The sequence below is a fragment of the Dryas octopetala genome, chromosome 6 (assembly GCF_963921425.1).
Source record: "Dryas octopetala chromosome 6, drDryOcto1.1, whole genome shotgun sequence".
NCBI classification, from domain to species: Eukaryota; Viridiplantae; Streptophyta; class Magnoliopsida; order Rosales; family Rosaceae; genus Dryas; species Dryas octopetala.
In genome coordinates this window covers 1943701-1964335 of record NC_141371.1, presented here as the reverse complement: position 1 = coordinate 1964335, position 20635 = coordinate 1943701, and the positions used below count along the sequence as shown (strand labels likewise).

Genomic DNA, 20635 nt, shown 5'->3' with positions numbered 1-20635 from the left:
CAAGTCCTCAAAAAATATTATTATAGCGTCATTGGTCTCTTTGCAAAATGCAAAGTTACTAAAGTAGCTTGAAAAACCAAGCTAGCAAAAATGAAACAATAAATACTAGATTTCTTGAGCATGTTTTCTCTTCCTTTTCTTCTTCTGTACCTCAACAGCCTCAGCTGAATGTTTCTTCTTTTCCTTCTTCACAGGCTCCTCCTCATCATCAGTCTTCTTCTTCCTTTTCTTCTTCTCCTTATCTTCACCAGTAACAGGAGCCTCCTCCTCTGTTTCCCCAGTCTGAGATGGTTGTGCTCCATTCTTGTTCTTATCATCTTTATTTCCACAAGTTGTTTGCCAAAGAACTGAATCTGCTGCAGGATTATATGCCTACAGAGAACAGAAAGAGTTCAATGGGGCGAGCACCAACAAGAGCACTCAAATTCGGTGCAATGGCGCTCATCCTGTTTTTTATAAAATCATATAGCTTTGCTCTGCCCTCAGCGGCACAAAGGACTTGGTCACAGGTGTCTCTGATGTTCATCAAATCAAGGTCACTAATTTCAGTTCCCATGGATATCATAGCTGCTTCCTTCAATTCAGTCTCGACCTCCTCTGGCAATATCTGTTATATTTTGACCACAAATATTTATCAGCATCACCCTTGCCTTATAACAGATATAATAATATCAAAACTTACAATATCGTTCATATCTTTGATGGTTATTATACCTCGTACACGCAGCAGGGTCAAAAATTACACACAACATGCAACAAAGATAAAACAGAACAAAATGTAGTCTCTTTCTCTGTCTTTCCTTTTTTGCTAGAGATTTAAATGGCAGCCTCCACCCAAGAAAAAAAAATGCAAAAGGTTCAAAGAGCTTAAATGATCTAATATACTGGCATTATGACAAAACAAAGCACTATCTAACATCATTAATGTATTCTGACATAAAAATGCATTACCAATAGCACGAAGGTTCACGCACACATAGGGGTGTCAACGAGTCGAGCCAAGCTGAATACCACCATGCTCAAGCTTAACTTGTTTTAAATTTTTTGAGCTTGAGCTTGGCTTGGTTTGTTTTTTATACGAGCCGAGCTCGAACGAGCTAAAAAAAAATTGAACCTTATTAAACTCGAGCTGTATCAAGCTTTTTCACATAATTTTATTGAAGATATTTTATTAGTTACTATTTTAAAAAAATATTAATTTCTATCGAACATTTTCTTCTTGAAAGTATTATAATATGTTTATTTAACTTAGTTAATATATATTTTTAATTAAATTAGATAGGCACCAAAGACTTTTTTAAAACACTATATAAATGAATATGACTTTCATGAAATACAACTGTACTAAATAATTCTATCTAAATATTGATAACTTATAACATTTGCAAAAATTCTCATTAAAAAAGAGACGTAAGGTAGTAGAAGTTTTATAACCAAACATTACAAAAACAAAGTAGGAAATAAAAATAGCAAGTCCTCATATAAGGTATGAAAAATGAGGTATAGAACATATAAACTAGAAAATACGAGTTGTTTACGAGCTTTCCGAGCCGAACATACTAAAGCTCAAGCTTGGCTTGTTTCTTAAACGAGAAAGCTTCGGCTTGGCTTATTATTTTTTTTTTTTTTTGAGCCAAGCTTAAACGAACCAAGTTCGAGCCGAACTCGAACTGTGTCGAGTCAATTTACAGCCTTACGCACACACGCAAATCGTACACACCTGTATGAATAAATGACTTTACTTTATTCCTCCACTTTGTTTCTTAAGGGGAAGAGTCTTCTGATCACATATATTCCCGAGCTTACAAGATGTTAAAATTAGGAAACACACCCCTTATCAGGACTGAACTTGAGCTTGTATTGAGACAAGCTATGAGATAAACCCAAGCTCATTGGTGCCAAATCTTGAACTTGTAGACCAGGCATGAGTTGAGTCAACTGATTTCTTACACCTCTCATTAACTCCTTAACACCATTGTTGTAAAGGCACTCTACTCCCTGCAACATTGACTTAATCAAAGGTTTCAAAACAATGCTAAATTTCTGTAGAGCATAACAGCAGCATACCAGTTTTTCCTTAATGGCATTTCCAAGCATTGAATCAGCAACAGCTAGTGTTTCACCATCGTAGTGCGCACGTAAGAACTTGCGCAGACCTTTGTTGGCTTTAAATCAATCAAATGGTTTGCTGCTTCCATAGCTTTCAATGTATTCTCAAACTTGGAAAAAGCTTTCAGTTTCAAAATCTAAAATAAATGAATAATTGCTAGTGATTCCAAATTTGTGTATCAACTTGGATCCCAAATGATGTGACAGTATATGTTTCAAATTTTACTTGTAAATAAATGAGCACTAGAGTAGATCCATATATAAATCAATGAAACACTTTCACATTTGAGATTCAAATTTAGTATCTAACAATACTCAAAATTAGATAAACTAACAAAATACTTAAATCAAGCATAAAACAAGACAAATATATTGGAGCCAGAAATCGAACCAATCTGAAAGCAAAAACTGCATGATGCACTACCATGCCTAACAACAATTCTCAAGGGAAGGGTTTCAATAAAATAAAGGCTAATTACATGGTCAGTCCTTGTGGTTTGGCCATTTTTCAAGACAAAATCTCAATTTTCGTCTCATTTAAGTAATAGAGGACTCTTTCGACCAAAAAAAAAAAAGTAATAGAGGATTCATGTGCACTTCGCGTGCAGGGTTATAAGCGTCATTTGTCATCATATCTTAGTCAGGCTTATGACTGCCAAACCACATGAAAGGATAAAAAATTAGACGAAAGTTGGACAAAAATTGGACTTTGTTCTTGGATTTTAAGAACATTAACCGCAAGGATATTATTAAAACAATTAAACCCACATGGGTAACATCGAAATAATGGTAAAGCCACAACTAAACGTAAAATTTGGCCTAAAATAAATAAAACAAATACTAACACAGAGAGAGGGAGAGAGAAAGAGAGAGATGACCTGTCTAGCTGAGTCTGCACTTGAAAATTCCTTCCATAAGTCCTGCAATACCATTTAAGAGTTTTTTTTTTTTTTTTAAATCCAAAACTCAAAAGTCAAAAAGAAAAAAAAAATTGTTTGAGAGGTAGCTTATATATGTTTTTAATCATTTTTACAAACTTAAGATTCCATTTTGTCACATACTCCTCCACTCTTCTCATAAATCAAACAGAACATACATACACATATGACATATACACAGTTTTAAGACCGTAATTACCTCAAATTTGGAGAGCTTCCCTTCATCCAACACTTTAAATAGGGCAAAACCCGCCGGGGTTTCAAACAATACAAAGCATTTTCCAACCCTCGATGTATACCTCGCAAAAACAAAAACAAAAAACCTCAAATCATACCTTGAAGCAATCATTTAACCCAAGCTTCAAACCCATAATAACCCACAATTTATTTCTTATGATCGCACACCAACTCCGTTAGCAACAGAAGAAAAGGAAAAAAAGCATGAAAAATTCAGACTAACTCTTACAAATTTTTACCAGTACACCCATAAAAAAGAAAAACTCAAACTTTAGGACTGGATATACTTATACTATGAAAAAACACGCGCAATTCACAAGAACATGTATATGCTAATATGCTTATAGTGCGTAAACAAAACCATAATTGCTTTAAATACCTCTTTAATTTTCTGCTCAGCTAGGTTAGAGAAGGGTAGATTGGAGAGGAATAGGAAGAGAGGGAGAGACAGCAAGGATTTAGGGTTTAGAGTTTAGGCCAATTGCAGTTGTGGAGAAAAGTTGTAAATTTATATGGTGGTTTCTCTCATTAAGATGCTTGTGAATGAAGTCATTGACCGAGGGTATTTTGGAGGTCATGGTAGTTTCTGTGGATATTCTTGTCCTAAAAGTTCCAACAAAGTAATTACAGCGCCTTATATGGCAAGCTTACAAAACGGGTGTAAAATATAACATTGGGCATACACGTATGCGATTAAAGTTCTTGATCCATTAGGGATTTTGGGATTCACATACAAGTCAAGCAAATCATATATATGCAGTATGCTTCTTATAAATTAACATATACTTAACTATAATCGAATAGCTAATTCCAAGTTGGTCAAATGGACATGTTATTCTAAGCATGTATTACTATGAATTGAACTATTTACATTAAATCAAAACTCATTTACATACGTGTGACAAATGGATAAGCGTAGGAGTAACTTTTCGGCTAGTATTGTGATCGCATCGAAAATTTCATCAAGCTAGCATGTCGTTGAAGTGGCAAACCGAAAGATAATCAAGCTCGATCAATGAAACCCAATACCATTGATTTATATCTTAGCAAGTACTATTTGATATATAATGCTAGACCACTTCTTTTGATTTCCTTTTAATTTGTATACAGTATACCACTAGAGAGTTACTATATCAGAACTCTTTAAATTTTCTGAAATTGATATCATAAAAATGTACCTCTACCCTTCAAAAGTACATTAAGTTCTCCAGTTTTGACATCATAAAAAATGTACCTAACGAAATACTCCTCGAACATTTGCAACAAAACAAAATATCTTTGTTTGAGTTTGTAATAGAAACTTTTACCCAGTTTTCCAACAGTAAACACTGTAAATTCATTTAAAACTTTGTGTTTAACGTGACAAATATATTATATTTATGCCCTTCATTTTTACAGCCGCAGGCAGATGAAACTTGGAATCAGACTTTGAAAGGAGAGACAAAAACACGGAGAACACTTGAATAGGCCAACTGCCATTGCAGCAATATCTACTCTCCCTTAACCAACTTCATGCCACAGTTGTCCATAAGAAATTAGAGGTTACAGAAGAACTACAGAAGTAGCTTGAAAAACCACACTAGCAAAGGAATGAAACAACAGAAGACAGATTTTATATATAGAAAAATTGACTGATTGCCTAAGTTGACCAAAATTGTCGGTTTGCCGGTCACCACAACTTGCCGAAATTCCTCAATCCTCAGTTTTCTTCTTCTTCTTTTCTTTCTTCTTGCTTGGCATTTCAGATTCTTCTTCAGCATGTTTTCTTTTCCTTTTCTTCTTCGCTCCCACATCATCATTTTCCTGTACCTCAACATCCTCAGCTGAATGTTTCTTCTTTTTCTTTTTTTCCTTCTTCACAGGCTCCTCACCTTCTGCTTCCCCATTGGCATTTCCGTCATTTGCCACAGGCATGTCCACGTCATCAGCCTTCTTCTTCTTTTTCTTCTTCTCCTTCTTATCTTCACCAGTAACAGGAGCCTCCTCTGCTGTTTCCTCAGTCTTGTTCTTCTCATATTTATTTGCAGGAGTTGTCGTTTGCCCAAGAACTGAATCTGCTGCAGGATTATATGCCTGCAAGTAACAGAGAGTTCATAATAATCAACTGACAAACTGAAGTAAATAACAAAACAAATGTCATACCTTATTGAGACAAAAAAAAATGTCATACCTTGGCAGCAGTTATCAATCCTCCAGCTCCCTTCTTGCGATCCTTGTCATAGACTTCTATCTTTGGTTTGCCTTTAGCAGATCCAGAAAACCGACCCAATTCTTTGCCTTCAAGATTCCTTAACCGTGCTTCAAGCTGTGAAGATGATTATGTCTAAGCAGACGCTTTCAAAAAGGTAAAAGCAAAACATTGAGAAGGAAGATATACCTTGGCTCGATTTTCCAATCCCATTGAATTATCTTGGTTATCTCCAAGAGCATCATATCTGATTGCCAATGCAGCTTTTGCAGCAAGTGACCGAGAAATTTTTCCTTTGAGCTTTGGTGCTGCTTGACCAATCAAGGATGCATGATAGATAAGCCCATATTTTGGAGTTGCATGCTTAGTCTTCAGTGCTCTGAAGAGGGCCTTTTCAGCTCCAAGAATCTGAACTGTGCTCCCAGGCTGCTTTGCAAGGTTCAACAAGCTACCACCATGGGCAATGAGGCGAGCACCAACAAGCTCTCCAACAAGAGCAGTCAAATTCGGTGCAATGGTGTTCATCCTGCTTTTTAGATAATCATATAGCTGAGCTCTGTACTCAGCGAGAGAAAGGACTTGGTCACACAGTTCTTTGATGTTCATCAAATCAAGGTCACTAATTTCAGTTCCCATGGATATCATAGCTGCTTCCTTCAATTCAGTCTCAACCTCCTCTGGCAATATCTGTTATATTTTGACCAAGAAAAATGTGATTCATTTTTATCAGCATCACTCTTTGCCTTATAACAGATACAATAAGATCAAAACTAACATTATGATCCAATAGTACCCATGGTCTTTCTGGCAGAGGAGATCAAGAACATAAGTCTAAAGATGTGTTCGGCAAACTATGATGAGAACACATAATTAAGTCACCCTTTGTAAAGAGTATTCATCTATATAAATAGGGTCATAAAGAATATTCAACCATAGAAAAAGGGTGAATACACTGGAAACCCATAAGAGTCACTATTATGATTACAACAGCAAAATAAATCACTAAGTACTACCTCAGAAAAATCAAGCTTTGCAGCATTAGAACGATAACCCATCAGCTTCACTGCCTTGGCATAAACAATGTTGTCCTGCACTATCTTAGCAAGCTCTGGAAAATGCCAACCGTACCATTCTCGAACCCTCATTGCATATGTGTTTAGCTCTTTATCAAGATCATCAAGCAAACCGATGGCTTGAATAACCATTGTATCAACCTGGAAGTCAAAAACATAAATTAGATTTACAGCACCCTCCCAAAATTATCTATCACATAGAAATCAGACTAGAGATTTGAATGGCACCCTTCACCCAAAACAAAATGCAGAAGGCTCAAATAACTTAATTGATTTTATATACTGGCATTATGACAAAACAAAGCACCGCCCAACATCATTAATGTAATCGGACAGAAAAATGTATTATCAATAACTCGAGGGTGCACACACACGCGTGCGCAAACACACCTGTGTATATAAATGAATTTACTTTATTCCTCCCCATTTTCTCTCAAGGGGAAGAATCTTCTAATCACATACTATTCCAGAGCTAACAAGATGTTAAAATCAGGAAACACACACCTTATCAGCACTGAACTTGAGCTTGTACCGAGATAAGCTATGAGATAACCCCAAGCTCATTGGTGCCAAATCTTGAACTTGTAGACCAGATATGAGTTCAGTCAACTGATTTCTTACACCTCTCATCAACTCCATAACAGCATTGTTGTGCACGCAGTCTATTTTCTGCAAGAAATTAAATGAATTGACTTAAATAATATGAAATAAACATCAAAACATCAAATTACAACAGACTACTCTCTCCTTAATCATTAAAAGGTTTCACAACAATGTAAATTTCTGTAGAGAAGAACAGTGGCAAACCAGTTTGTCCTTAATGACATTTCCAAGCTTTGAATCAGCAACAGCCAGTGTTTCACCATCGCAGTGGGCACGTAAGAACTTGCGCAGACCTTTGGTGGGTTTACTGTCAATCAACAAGGTTGCTGCTTCCAAAGCCTCTGCTGTATTCTCAAACTTGGAAAAAGCTTTCAATTTCACAACCTAATATCAATACCATATAAAATTAGATTAACTAAAAAATTGCACAAATCAAGCATAAAAAAAGACAAATACATTGGAAAAAGAAATCCACAGAAACACACACACAAGGAGATATTACCTGTCTAGCTGAGTCTGTACTTGAAAATTCCTTCCATAAGTCCTGCAATACCATTTAAGAGTTAGAAAACAAAAATACCCAAAACTTAAAAGCTGAGAACTTCTTTTAGAGGCAGCTCATATATGTTTTCAATCACTGTAAAACAGACTTAAAGTTCCATTCTGTCACACATTCCGCCACTCTTCTCAGAAATCAAACAGAAAATACATACACATATACAGTTTGAAGACCGTACTTACCTCAACTTTGGAGAGCTTCCCTTCATCCAACACTTTAAATAGGGCAAAACCCGCCGGGGTTTCAAACAACACAAGCATTTTTCCAACCCCTCGAACACACCTACACAAAATGAAAAACAAAATCATCCCTCGAATCAATCATTTAAGAACCAGCTTCATGCCCATAATTTATTTCTTATGATAACACACCAATCTTTAAGAAAAAATACACTAGTACCAATTTTTACCAAAACACAAACATGGGCATTTATAAGTATATATATATATATATAGAGAGAGAGAGAGAGAGAGAGAGAGAGAGAGAGAGAGAGCGAGAGAGAGAGACAGAGACAGACAGAGAGAAGGGGCAGGTTTTGTCAACAAAGAATAGTAATCAAACGATGATTGCTTACCTCTTTCTCTGCTCAGCTGCGTTAGAGAGGGTGAGGACTGGGAACAGAGAGAGCAAGGAAGAGAAGGGTCTAGGGTTTAAAGGTTTCAGTGGTAGAGAAAAGTTGTATATTTATATGGTGATTTCTCTAAGACTACTGAAAAACATGCGCGAGATGTTTGTGAAGGACATCTGTCACCGGCCGAGGGTACTTTGGGGTATTTGGTAATTTTCTCTGGGCATTCTTGTCCCAATAGTCGCAATAAATTACGGCGCCTCGTTACGTGGCAAACGTACAAGGCGGGTGCAAATTGTAAGCTTGGACATATGATACATACTTCCAGTTACATTAGGGTTTTTGGGGGTTTTTCATAAGTTTTTTCTTTTTTGTTTTTTTCTTCGTTTTTCTTTCCGCAAAAAATTATGTTTTTTTTTTTTTTCCGAAAAAAAAAATTATGTTTTTTAAGTCAGAGCATAACACTGGTGTTAGGTGTGGATTGGTCTGAGGTGTGCAATTATTTGAACCCATTTTTGCTCTCTTTTGGGCAATTGACTTCCCATTTGACCATATTTATAATTTCTCTTTCTTATGATAATAAGCTTTTTCCCTGTCTTATAAGTTATAATTTGAAAAACATGGCAAAAGAAAAGAAAAGAAATATACTTTCTAAGTATTTATATAAAGTATAATTCTGTTTATGATGTTATATCGTGTATACTGAGCGTTTTCCTGTATAACGAGCATTTTCCCGTGCACGAGTATCATTGGCATTTTCCTATGTGCGGGGCGTCTTCCTATGCACTCATATCTGAGACGTTTTCTCATATTTGAGACGTTTTCCTATATAAGGGGTGTTTTTTCGTATATGTAAAGTTTTCCTGTATAAGGAGTGTTTTCACATACACTTGCATAATAGACATTTTTCGTACAAGGGGCATTTTTTTTTTTATGTACACATCAAAAGAGTTTTGCCGTATAAGGGGCATTTTCCCGTATAAGAGGGATATTTTTCTATACAATGGGCAATTTATGGTATAAATGGTGATTTCCCGTATTTGGGGCATTTTCTTGTGCACATGAATTAGGGGTGTTTTCCTATATAAGGGGCATTTACCCATTTGATTAAATTACCATTATTTTCAAGTATTTATCAAAAATATTTTGTTTGCAAGAATAATCTTTGAATAGAGACCTACAAAATAAATAGAAAATTATGATTAAATAGCAAATCCCAATAATTTTTTGGTATAGCATAAAAACCATATAATATTTCAATTGAACTACCAAATTTAAATATAGTTTTTTAGATTATGTCACAAATATGTTGGCTCCTTTGATTTGAACCTTTTCCATTTGACATTTTTATCCTTTGACCCACATATGATGAGTATTAGTTAAAATTTATAAGGTTTTGACAAAATTGCCCTTGAGGCTTTTATATTATCTTGAAAATTTGCTAATATAGTCTTAACTTCACATTTAGTTGTGACTGTATGACACTCACAATTTCAAATTTAGTTGTGACTGAATGACAGTCACATCTAAGTTGTGAGACAGTCACAGTTAAGTTGTGACTTAATTGAATTTTTTTAAGAGAAATTATACTACAATATAGTATAAATAGAGGTTAAAACAATATTTTTACTCAAAATAATATATAGTATAGTGGTGTGAGTTGTCTCTTTCAATTTACCAAGACAGTCACAGTTAAGTTGTGACTGAATTGATTTTTTTTTTAATACAATATAGTATAAATTAATGTAATATTTGTGATGTAATATTTTTTTTATTTTTTTATTGTAGTGGCATGTGATATAATATTTGTAAATTCTAATACCTTTTACTTTATTAATTTGTTTGACTTTTTAACAAGTACCTAATCTAAAATACTATTTAATTTTGGTACCTAAACTAAAAAATTATTGAAATTTAGTAGTTAAAATTAATGGACCTCAAAATAAATTATTCGGATTATTAAAATACCATATAGAGTGAGCCCCATAAGACATCCCTTAAATAAAATTATTTGAGGAATCCCTTATACATATATAATGGAGTACACTCTTTTGTGAAGCAAATCATGAGAGTGGGAAAAAAGAATAAAAGGAGACTACAAGGACTTCTCGAAATTGCACCAAAAATTATACACTGCAATTTCTCCCACCACTTCTCTGATCAGACCTCTCTTTAAACTGATATATCATTCATATATGAAAAATCAGAATGAATGTTACAACCCTGATTAAGCTCAAAGAATATAATCTCAAATTTATTAAGAGAATTCCCAAAAAACTACTCATTAATTTATTCTAATTAATTACTTTGCAGAAGCATCAACGGCTTCTCATAAACCTATTGCTCACAACATCAACTACCCATATCTCATTTCTAAAAGGACTTGTGTATTATCTATACTTGGTTCATATTTGAAGCTTACCAAGCTCTGAACTTGTTTTCGAAATGTCTTCTCAATTGGTATCTTTCTTCTCCATGTTGGGTAACACTCTCTCCTGGCTGCAACTTGGCAATTTTCTTGCTGGTGGAGCTGAACAAACTGGTACAACTGATCTAATTCGAACAGCTGGTGCCATGAAACTAGGCCGTAGTCCTCCTAGTTCTATTCTTTCAGGCATGGGTGTGGCTGAACATGAAGGCATCCCACTTCTCATTCTTGGTGGAGCAGGAATCCTGGTTTGCAAATTTTGTGGTCTAGACCCCAGTGAAGAAGTGGACCTTATAGTTCTGATCATTACAGGATCTGCAGCAGATGGTGGTCTTAGGCTTCTAGGAGAACTCACTCTCGGAGGATTTTGGGGTCTCAAATTGGGCCTACAAGAGTCAAAACCACGGGGATTTTGTAATTGAAAGTCAACTGGCTTAAAACCAGAAGAATCCATGGTCCTAGGGTGAGACCATTCAAATTGCCTAGTTGGGTTCCCTTCCAGCTGAAGGTTCCCAATTTTTCTTCCTGACTCACCAAGCTTCTGTTTCTCATCCTGAACTTGTTCCTGAATTCTTAGTTCAGTATTCCTGTTTCCAAGACCAAAGGGATCTGACACTACAGATGGAGAGTACTCAGGTGATTCTTCTGGTTTTTCTTCCTGTATCTCTTGAATAGTCACCGTGGACTTGCCCCTGATCGCATTAGGAACCAAATGGTTGGAGAAGCAGAATGATGGGCCTGAGGTAGCAATTGTAATTCTGGGTCCCATAGAGGTTGACTCTTGCTCCCTGGCTGGAAAATATAGACAGTGATCTGGCCGGAGCACAGATTGCATAAATGGAAATATCTGAGGAAGAGATGGAGTAGCTGGTGCAACAGGAAGTGCCAGCAGGCGATGTTGGTGCTGTAATAATTGCTCTTGCTGCCACAACTGGTACATGGCTATTTCATGGGAATAATTAGAGTAAGCCCAGTTATGGAATTGCATAGGATATAAGCTTGGTGTTGTTGGTAGGGTAGATTTGTTGCAGATGGGTATGTATCTCTGTTGCTCATGTCCGCGATCATTTTGAGTTTTCTTAGACCCAGATGGACGTAGACGTCCAAGAATACGAGCAATAATGACTTGGTCCTGTTCTTCATTGGCTTTAGACTCCACTGGAGCAGAAGAGGAGCCACGTTGAACCACTGCAGGAGTAACATGGAATGATATACATATATAGGAGTTTACCTTCCTGAATTCCAAAGTTAGGAAATTTCCTTGATTGAATTGATAAGCAGCCAAAAGCAGGAAACAAGGCATGCGATCTTTCAAGGCAACCCACAAAATGGTTGTTTGGTTCCAACAAAACTAGAGCACTCAGAACTAAAAGAAAAAAGATAATAAGGAGAAAGTGCATACATCTTTTTAAGGCTACCCAAGCAGCCATTGCAGCATTTTTCTGAGCTTGTTTCTTTGTCCTAGCCGGTTCCCCCATAAAGCTCATTCCTGCTAGCTCAACAGTACACGAGAACACAGGAACATGGCCTGGTCCAGATCGAACAGTGGTATAAACAGGAAGGTTCAAGCCAGCTCTGTGAGCAGTCTCCTGAAGCAAGTTCTTGTAAACTCCAGTCTCATCCTGTGTAGCAAAATGCACAATACTAATTATTATTTTTTTTGGCCATCAATACTAATTATTGATCAACTATGTTCTTTGGCAGTTTCTATTTAGTTATAAGGAAAAGAAAGGAAAAATTTGGACAATAAGAATAAGCGACATATCATGAGAGGTCACATGTTTATAAAATGAGGTCACGGCAACAAGTGGGGACCCAAAATATTAGTTTTCTTGAACATGTTTTCTCATATTTTCCCTTCCTGGGGTTTTCTATCAACTAAATTCTTCTGAACCTTCATCCACCCCAAGTAGCATATAGATCCCACCATAACAAGAGGGGACCAGAATATAATTAGCTTGAACAGGTTTTCTCATAATTTTTCCTTCCAGGTTTTCTATCAAACTAAATTCTTCTGAACCTTTATCCACCTCAAGTAGCATTCATTTTGTCAAAAGGCTGAAACATTTCCAAAGATATTGACAACTAAGGATCAGAATGTGTTGGGGGAAGGAATTCAAATAGAAGTATGAAACTTTGAATGCAACATTTATGCTGAGACTTCTTTAATTTTTGGGTTGAATGGTGGGGAAGAGGAGGAATAAATTCTCAGAGGATGCATGATCAATTCCAATAGGTAAAAAAAGAAAGCAGCCTAATGAATAATGCTCCTGCTAATGCAGGGTCTATAAAGAATAAGACATATGTAGCTATACCCCTGTTTCGAGAAAGGCTGTTTCTGAAAATTGAATCTGCGACCACCAGGTTGCTTGGGGCAAACCATCATTGTGCCAAGGCTCACCCTCATCAATTCTCATTCATAATTTTTGGGAAAAAGAAAAGATAGTAAAGTCTTGTACCAGTTTTCCCATACAGTTCAAATTATGTTTGGGGAAGGGGGGGCTCTACACTCATTGGGATTATCTTATCATACATATAAAATAAAAAAGACATATGATCAAGGGTATTAATCATTTACTCCAAAACATAAAAAAAGAATCATCGACCTCTAGCTACCTGAAACTAACAAATTGTGAACACATAAAGCAACTTGGCCCCAAAACTAAAAGAAATAAAGCACTACTATTTTTGCTACTCACCAAAACTCTTGCAGCCAATGCTCTGGAAGGTCCTCTTTTTGCAAGTGTGTTCAATGCTACCTCTGCCGCAGCATGTTCTGCCTGTCTAAGTGTAGAGCAAAATTTAGGACTTTCAAAAGTTTCTCCATTGAAGTTAACGGTTACTTTGAATCGAGGGGCATGATCTGGTCCTTCCCGGATGCATGAATAAGACGGCAAATTGAAGCAACTTCTCTGAGCTAACTCTTGCAATTGGTTCTTATACATGCCTGTAACATTCTATACAACAATTAAAAGGTGTTCTGTTTTCAAAAGATTAGAGAGAGAGAGCTTTCAAATTCAACACGAATGGCAAAGATATCCTCAGTTTAACAAAACAAACATTGGCCAGATGCTAGGAACAGTTTATCTAAACAACAAGCAAATCTTCAGTATTTTGATGTGTCATAAGTAAGCTCTGATTAGACCGGAAATCTCACAGTAGAGCAAGAGCATAAAAAATATATATAAATTAATCAACACCTTCATCCAAACTCAAGTCAAATAGGTTGTTTTTCGGTGGGCATTTCTGGTTCCATTTCAAAACTCATATTTCCAGTGAGAGCAGCTTCTGGAAACCAAATGTTTCCAATTCCTCTAAAACTGCCCTCTTCCCAGAACATTAAGAAGTCATTTCTGCAATTCCATTTTCAGATTGCAATTGCATCTTTGAAAACAAAATGAAGCAAACAGCTAACCACTTTCCATTTTTATCGATTTCTATTGTCAAAATTAATGTGGATTCTCAAAATTTTCAAACGAGAACTTAAAGTAACCAAAGAAACCATCAAAAAACACATTTTCTCGGCAGAATAACATATCCATCATCATCATGAAGTTAAAAGTCGACCCATTAACAATATTCAATTCCACATCGATCACACCCAATTAACACCAAAATAAGCATAAAGTAATCACAGAGACCCAATTGACAATTTGACATCACCAATTGGAAACATCAAATTAGATAAAAAAAAAACAAACAAGAACCAACTAAAACTCCGAGTAACAGCATAAACAAATGAGAAAAACGATCTGTGAATGAGCTTAAATAGTGACTGAATCACTCACCTTCAATTCAATACTCCGAGGTTGAGAAACTAATTTTCCCGAGAAAGTGAAGGAAAAAGCAGCAAGAAAGTGAAAGACAACAGTATAGTAAAGTGGACTGTGGACCTTTTGTTTTTAATGTTTTTTTTTTTTTTTCACTCCATTCTATAATTTTCTCTCTCTAATTTCTTTGTCACCTGCTGACGGAAGGAGCTGTAGGCCTGGAGAGAGAGAGTGTGTTGTGTATACTACAGAGTACAGTTTGAACTCTGTTATTTTATACGTCGGAGAGGTAGTTGCCTGTTGGTGAAGTAGACACATGAAGCGTCGTCGTCTTCTTGGTTACGCTGAGTCGCTGACTACTCGCAAATATTACTTCATTTTTTTTCCTGGTAAAAATTAATTGCTCCTTTTCTCGGTAAAGTAGATTAGTTCATTAATTAAACATGGTACAGACTGTACAGTTTGCGGAGGACAATGTAATTGGCAAAATAAATTGTGCCACCAATTATATAACAAGATAAGTCAAGCGTTCAATTCCCTAATTTACCAACAAAAATTATATGATAATGTCTTCATAATAGGTCTATATACAAATCGTAATAATTAATATACATAATTTTTTTATAAAAATGTAATTGTAGTATCATTCTTTGTTCATTATCATTGATTGATTAAAGATTGATTTTTTTTTTCTTTTAAACAATATAATATAACATTAAAAAAACTTGGGTGAGATGATCTCATCACGTTATCACGTTGATATAGTAAAATCAACTACTAATAAAAAGTCATGTGTTAGTAATGCATAATTAACTTCATTTTGTCTATTAAAAACTACAAACTTTTTAAATATAACTTCTTACAAGTAGTTGATCCTACCACGTCAACTTGATGACGTGGGACACTAGGACCGTCCCACTCAGTTTTGGGTGGTCTTGACAATAACTATCTGGGACATGAGTGTACAAACTACAAATAAGGAGATGAGCTTTGAACTTCCTGTTGTTGCCATGTACTTAGGAGAAGACCCCCCTCATCACCAGTAATCATTGCAGGAGCATTTCCCATTGACAAAGTGATGGAAACGATTTGCATCTCTCACAATAAGTTCCCTCCTCACTATTCTGGATATATATTTAGTCACATTGTGACAGTCAACACATACACGCAGGTTCTTTGTGATCCTAATCAAGCTTCCAGCAGGTGTGCTTAGAAGCCCAAATGCAATGGCTAATCTCTCGCTATGGCCCCATAGCAACTTTACCTTCATTGCCTCATCCATATCACGAAGAACACAACTTGTATCAGGCACATAACCACAAGCCTCCACCTCTACTCTTAAGTTCTCTAAATGCTGATAAATCTCTGCCCAATTCGGATGCAAATTGTCTCCTGCAAAAAATGTGTAAACCTGGTTTCCTACTTCAATCAAGCTATACCCGGGTGTTTTCCTTAGTCCCCTTGTCCTCATAAGGCTTCGAATGTGATTTACTGCATCCCATCTCCTTGCTTGAGCATAAATGTTTGATAACACAACATAAATTCCAGGGTTCATGGAGTCAATACAGAGTACTCTATCTGCTGTCTTTATACCCAGATCAATGTTCTTGTGAGCTTGACATCCACTCAGCAATGCTTCAAGAACAAAACTTCCTGGTTCAAAAGGCATTTGTTTAATCAATGCCTCGGCTTCTTCAAACCGGCCTGCTCGGCTTAAAAGATCCACAAAACTAGCATAGTGTTTTTCATTCAGCCTAATGTCATGGTCTCTCTCCATGCCGTGGAACAATCCAATGCCCTCTTCCACTAGTCCTGAGTGACTACAAGCAGTTAGAAGAGAAAGAAAGGAGGTTTCATTTGGCTTAAATCCCTCCTCCTTCATTCTTCTGTAGACACCAAGAGCTTGCTGTCCATAGCCATGTATACCATAGCTTGTTATCATAGAATTCCATAGTATAACATCTCTGCAAATTGAGCCATTGTCAAATATCCTCTCAGCATACTTTATTTTTCCACACTTGGCATACATATCAACCAAGGCCGTCATGTTAACAACATCAAATGCATGGCCATGCCGGATTAAATGAGCATGAACACTCCTTCCTTTCTTCAGAGAGCCCAAATGGGCACAAGAATGGACTAAACTAACAAGAGTCACTGAATTGGCCACAACTCCCTCTTTTCGCATCTGACAGAATAGTTTCAAGGCTTCTTCTGCATGCCCATTTTGTGTCAAACCTACCAGCATAGCAGTCCATGTAATCACGTTCCTCCCTTTCATTCTGTCAAAAACAAAAGTTGCTTGCCTTACTGCACCACATTTGGAGTACAAATCAACAATGGCAGTAGACAAAATGGGATTTAGCTCAAAACCCCTCCTGAAAACACAACAATGTAGGACTTTTCCACTTTCCAAATCAGCTGTTTGAGAACATCCCTGAATAAGGCTCACCATAGTTCCTGAATCAAACCCACCACCACTGGTTACTAATCTATGGAAGAAGGCAAAAGATTCATGTACCAGACCATTTTGAATGCATCCCGAGATTATGACATTCCACGAAACCAAATTTCTTCTGGGCATGGTCTCAAAAACCCAACAGGCACTTTGCATGTCACCCATATTACTATACATATCAACCAATGAGGTAAGCACCAAAACCTCATCATTCATTCCCAGTCCAACTATGCAACCATGAACGCATTTTCCAAGCTTGAAGTCCTCACTTTTAATGCATACTTGAATTATGCTCAGCATAGTTACTGGACTCGGCCTAATCCCACAATTACACATTTCAAGAAACATATCCAATGCCTTACCAAACTGACTAGATTGCACATAGCCAGCAATAATTGAATTCCAACAGACAACATCTCTTTCCGGCATCCTATCAAAAACCCTTTGCGCATCACCAATTTTACCAAATTTCACCAAGAAATTAATCATTGAACTCCCTAAGAACCCATTACTTTCAAATCTTTTATCCGCAGCCCTCTTAATAACTTCCATACCCATTTTATAATCCGATAAACCCGTGCACGCCTTAAGCGCATAATTACACGTATAACTATCAATCTCCACGTTACAAGAACCCATCAATCTAAACAACTCTAGGGTCTCATTGTATCTCCCTTTTCTTAAATACCCATAAATCATGGCATTGTAAAGAATGGTTTTTGGCTGACAAAATTGATCAAACACCTGACGGGCATCAACCAAACTACCCAAATCAGAGTATACTCTGACGAGTTGTGTAGTCAAAGTTTGGCCTTTGAATATACCATTGGTGATAATTTGGGCATGAATGGACTTGACCCAGATAAGGCTTTTTGAAAATTGTTGTAAGACTGACAAGAATTTGGAAACAGTATCCGGTGATTGGTTGAACTGGGCAAATGTGATTGTAGAAGAAGAAGCATAGGCTGAGAAGCAAGACGAGGGGCTGAGTTTGAAGGGTATTGCGGGAGCAAAGCGGTGGATATTAAGGAATAGGGAACGCATGAAGAAGACGAAGATAAAAAGCGCGGGAAGAAAGTGGTTCTTAGTAGAAGACATACGGTAGTCTCTGTTTCTAGCAATAGAGGCGCTAATGCGATTTTCATTTTTAAATGGTTTTTTATCACAAATAGTTCACAACTTTTATCAAAATATCAATTTGATTCTTAAATTGCATTTTCACTGTCATCTTTTATTTTTGTTATTGAACATCAATTTAATTATTAGATATATTTTGAAAATTCGTCAAATATAGTTCAAGGTATGAAAAAATTCTTTGAAAATTCTTATAGACTTGTCTTGACTACTACTATTTTTATATAGGGTCAAATTATCAAATTGACGTCTAGTATTTTCTAAAAAATTCGAGAAATTAGTTTGAGAATTCCAAATTTTCTGAAAAATTAATTTGATAATTTAACCTCCAATAAAATAGTAGTAGTCAAGAAGAGTCCGTATGAATTTTTGGAAATTTTTTTCGTATTCCAAACTATTTTTAACGAATTTTCAAAGTGTATTTAGAGACCAAATTAATGTTCAATGACAAAGATGAAGGATGCAATTTTTTAAAAATGCACTTTAGGAACCAATTTGATGTTTGAATGAAAATAGAAGGACTATTGGTGATAAAAGGCCTTTCTAAATTTAGTGGTTTTTTTAATGATTTAAAATTTAACGGTCATGTTGTAGTTGTATTCCTTTTAATACAAGCTTAATATTTGTTACCAAAAAATAAAACACAAGCTTGAACTTTTATACTTAATATTTAGGAGATTCTATTGTTGGGAAATTAGTTTAAGATTATCAATTAAAAAAGTAGAAAAATTCATATTTCAAGGCTTCTTGCTTGATACTTTTTCAAATATTTGCATGACTAACATATCTCGAAATGTTGTCCACTCTAACATGTGGCGTGTATATGTGGAATGCAAGGTGTGCAGGGGCAAAGAGAGAACTAACATTTCTCTGGGAGATATAATTGTCAAAATTTTCTAATATTAAATAAAAACCTTATTAGATCACATAAAATTTTATTGGTGGCATATCTCTGAAGCAAAGGAAACTATAGATTGTCTAACATCAAACAAGAAGTGATGATCTGCCTGCTGAAATGCCCCTAGGATATTTAGTCGTGCATCACCAACAGGCAAGATCGCCATGCAAAGAGCAGTATTAATAGGTTCAAAAACACTTAGAATGCAGAAAAAGGTCAGCTCCTTCAAAGTGATATGTCATGGATGGCAAAGTGTCATATCCCCATCTTAATGGTCTAAAGCAAAGGTCAAGTGGACCTTCCCTTTCTTGCAGAGGACGTCGTCCATAACGTACCAGAGCATACTTCACCATTTCTTCTCTCAAAATCCTACATGCACTCTTAACAAGAACAGTATAAGGAGAACCAGAGTCTATGAAAAACCCACCACTAGGGCCACGTCTCACCCTGAAAAGTACTGGATCTATATTAAGGCGCTTTTCTCCAATACGAATACCCAACAGATTGACATTGTATGCAGGAATGTTGGGTACAGGTACTAGCCGGGTTGTCTGTGTGCTTCCTCTTATTTGTGCATCATTACCAAAATGTATCAATGTATGTATTCCCCTTGGTGTTGTCCATGATGGTAGGCCATAAGAGAAGTGCCCATTGGTCTGACTAACTAGTTGCTTTAGGATGGACCGCGGTCCTGACCCTAAGCCTAATATACCAGCAATTATATTGTTGGGTCCATAGTTTGCACCAAAATGTATGTTCTGATTATCAAAGCCACAACAAATGCTACTGGGAACTTTTGGTTAGTGCCTAAGAAAGTGAAGGTGTCAGTTGAAACCCAACCCTCACTGCTGCTGTTCCCGAGGTATTCATTCTTGTAGAGACACAGCCCATTACGAGTACATAATTTGGGAACACATAGTGGGTGGCTACAAGGTAAGTTTCGGTATGATGAGGATTCTCTGTATCTGAAATTTCCTCCCCTTGCAGGAAAGCAATTGGTGCATCCTTCACACTGAACCCATGTATCATCACTGTCTGTATCCACTATTAAGTAGGTTGAATACAGTTTTGAGCCAATGGCAATTGATGATATGTAGAAATTACTTAGAGCACGTAGAATGGGAGCTTGTATTGTATTGGGTGCATTCTTCATTAAGTACTCTTCTGTTGAGTTGAATATTGCTCTGGCTGGACTGATGGACTTGAGATTAAGAACTCGATTTCTTGATATTTCAGCCATTATGTGATGTCTTTCTTCCCCAGTGAAGTTTCTTGGGAAGAGAACTGAATCAATTGGGGTGAGCTGGAGGCTAAAACCACAGGTTCCAATGGGTAGGGTGGTAGTGAGCCTTACAAGGCTAAGTCCATATATATGAAATAATTGGGCCTTACAAAGATGGAATTTATTCATTTTCAGTTTGGTGCCTATGAAGTGTTCTTAAAGTGGCACTGGAGAAGAGTACTTTTTACTTTTCAGCAACATAAATAAAAAATGGAGAATATCAGTAATTTATCTGGAAATTATAATTACAATTTACCCTTGACCAAATTTTCCATGCTGAGTTCAAAATTTTCTTTGTTTATGACACTAAACAGGAAATTAGAATTTTTCATTACTCGAATTGATCCCCATTCTTTCCTAAATCCCAAGTTTAAATGCTGCATCCAAATA

General features: G+C 36.3%; 3 protein-coding genes and 2 pseudogenes across 3 annotated transcripts; all 5 read right to left on the bottom strand.

Moving 5' to 3' along the window:
• Positions 1–105: 105 nt before the first annotated feature.
• On the bottom strand, positions 106–3396 carry LOC147280905 (putative nucleolar protein 5-2; annotated as a pseudogene).
• A 1352-nt stretch (positions 3397–4748) lies between these two features.
• On the bottom strand, positions 4749–8377 carry LOC147280904 (putative nucleolar protein 5-2). Its single transcript, XM_086246909.1, has 9 exons — positions 8282–8377; positions 7890–7989; positions 7651–7692; positions 7353–7532; positions 7050–7214; positions 6486–6686; positions 5662–6159; positions 5455–5589; positions 4749–5357 (listed from the first exon to the last, which is right to left on the bottom strand). The coding sequence occupies exons 2-9, from the start codon at positions 7965–7967 to the stop codon at positions 4977–4979; spliced, it is 1680 nt and encodes a 559-aa protein (XP_086103035.1). The 5' UTR covers positions 7968–7989; positions 8282–8377; the 3' UTR covers positions 4749–4976.
• Positions 8378–10350: 1973 nt separating this feature from the next.
• On the bottom strand, positions 10351–14679 carry LOC147280903 (double-stranded RNA-binding protein 2-like). The gene is made up of 4 exons (XM_086247783.1): positions 14492–14679; positions 13403–13650; positions 12106–12325; positions 10351–11891 (listed from the first exon to the last, which is right to left on the bottom strand). The coding sequence occupies exons 2-4, from the start codon at positions 13646–13648 to the stop codon at positions 10729–10731; spliced, it is 1629 nt and encodes a 542-aa protein (XP_086103909.1). The 5' UTR covers positions 13649–13650; positions 14492–14679; the 3' UTR covers positions 10351–10728.
• A 624-nt stretch (positions 14680–15303) lies between these two features.
• Positions 15304–18044, bottom strand: LOC147280902 (pentatricopeptide repeat-containing protein At3g12770 pseudogene; annotated as a pseudogene).
• A 1107-nt stretch (positions 18045–19151) lies between these two features.
• Positions 19152–20203, bottom strand: LOC147280901 (aspartic proteinase nepenthesin-1-like). The gene is made up of 2 exons (XM_086246433.1): positions 19804–20203; positions 19152–19666 (listed from the first exon to the last, which is right to left on the bottom strand). Exons 1-2 carry the CDS (start codon positions 20201–20203, stop codon positions 19152–19154), a joined length of 915 nt encoding a protein of 304 aa, XP_086102559.1.
• Between the last annotated feature and the right edge of the window lie 432 nt (positions 20204–20635).

Bases quoted from the DNA above. Each gene is read 5' to 3' on its own strand.
- LOC147280904 (XM_086246909.1), bottom strand. From the start codon at position 7,967: ATGCTTGTGTTGTTTGAAACCCCGGCGGGTTTTGCCCTATTTAAAGTG. The intron at 5,590-5,661 runs GTATATCTTCCT...TCATCTTCACAG, and splicing joins GATTGGAAAATCGAGCCAAG to CTTGAAGCACGGTTAAGGAA. The intron at 5,358-5,454 runs GTATGACATTTT...TGTTACTTGCAG, and splicing joins GATTGATAACTGCTGCCAAG to GCATATAATCCTGCAGCAGA.
- LOC147280903 (XM_086247783.1), bottom strand. From the start codon at position 13,648: ATGTATAAGAACCAATTGCAAGAGTTAGCTCAGAGAAGTTGCTTCAAT. The intron at 12,326-13,402 runs GTGAGTAGCAAA...TTTGCTACACAG, and splicing joins CATTGGCTGCAAGAGTTTTG to GATGAGACTGGAGTTTACAA. The intron at 11,892-12,105 runs GTATGCACTTTC...TTACTCCTGCAG, and splicing joins TTGGGTAGCCTTAAAAAGAT to TGGTTCAACGTGGCTCCTCT.
- LOC147280901 (XM_086246433.1), bottom strand. From the start codon at position 20,203: ATGGCTGAAATATCAAGAAATCGAGTTCTTAATCTCAAGTCCATCAGT. The intron at 19,667-19,803 runs GTTGGGTTTCAA...CTGGTATATTAG, and splicing joins CGGGAACAGCAGCAGTGAGG to GCTTAGGGTCAGGACCGCGG.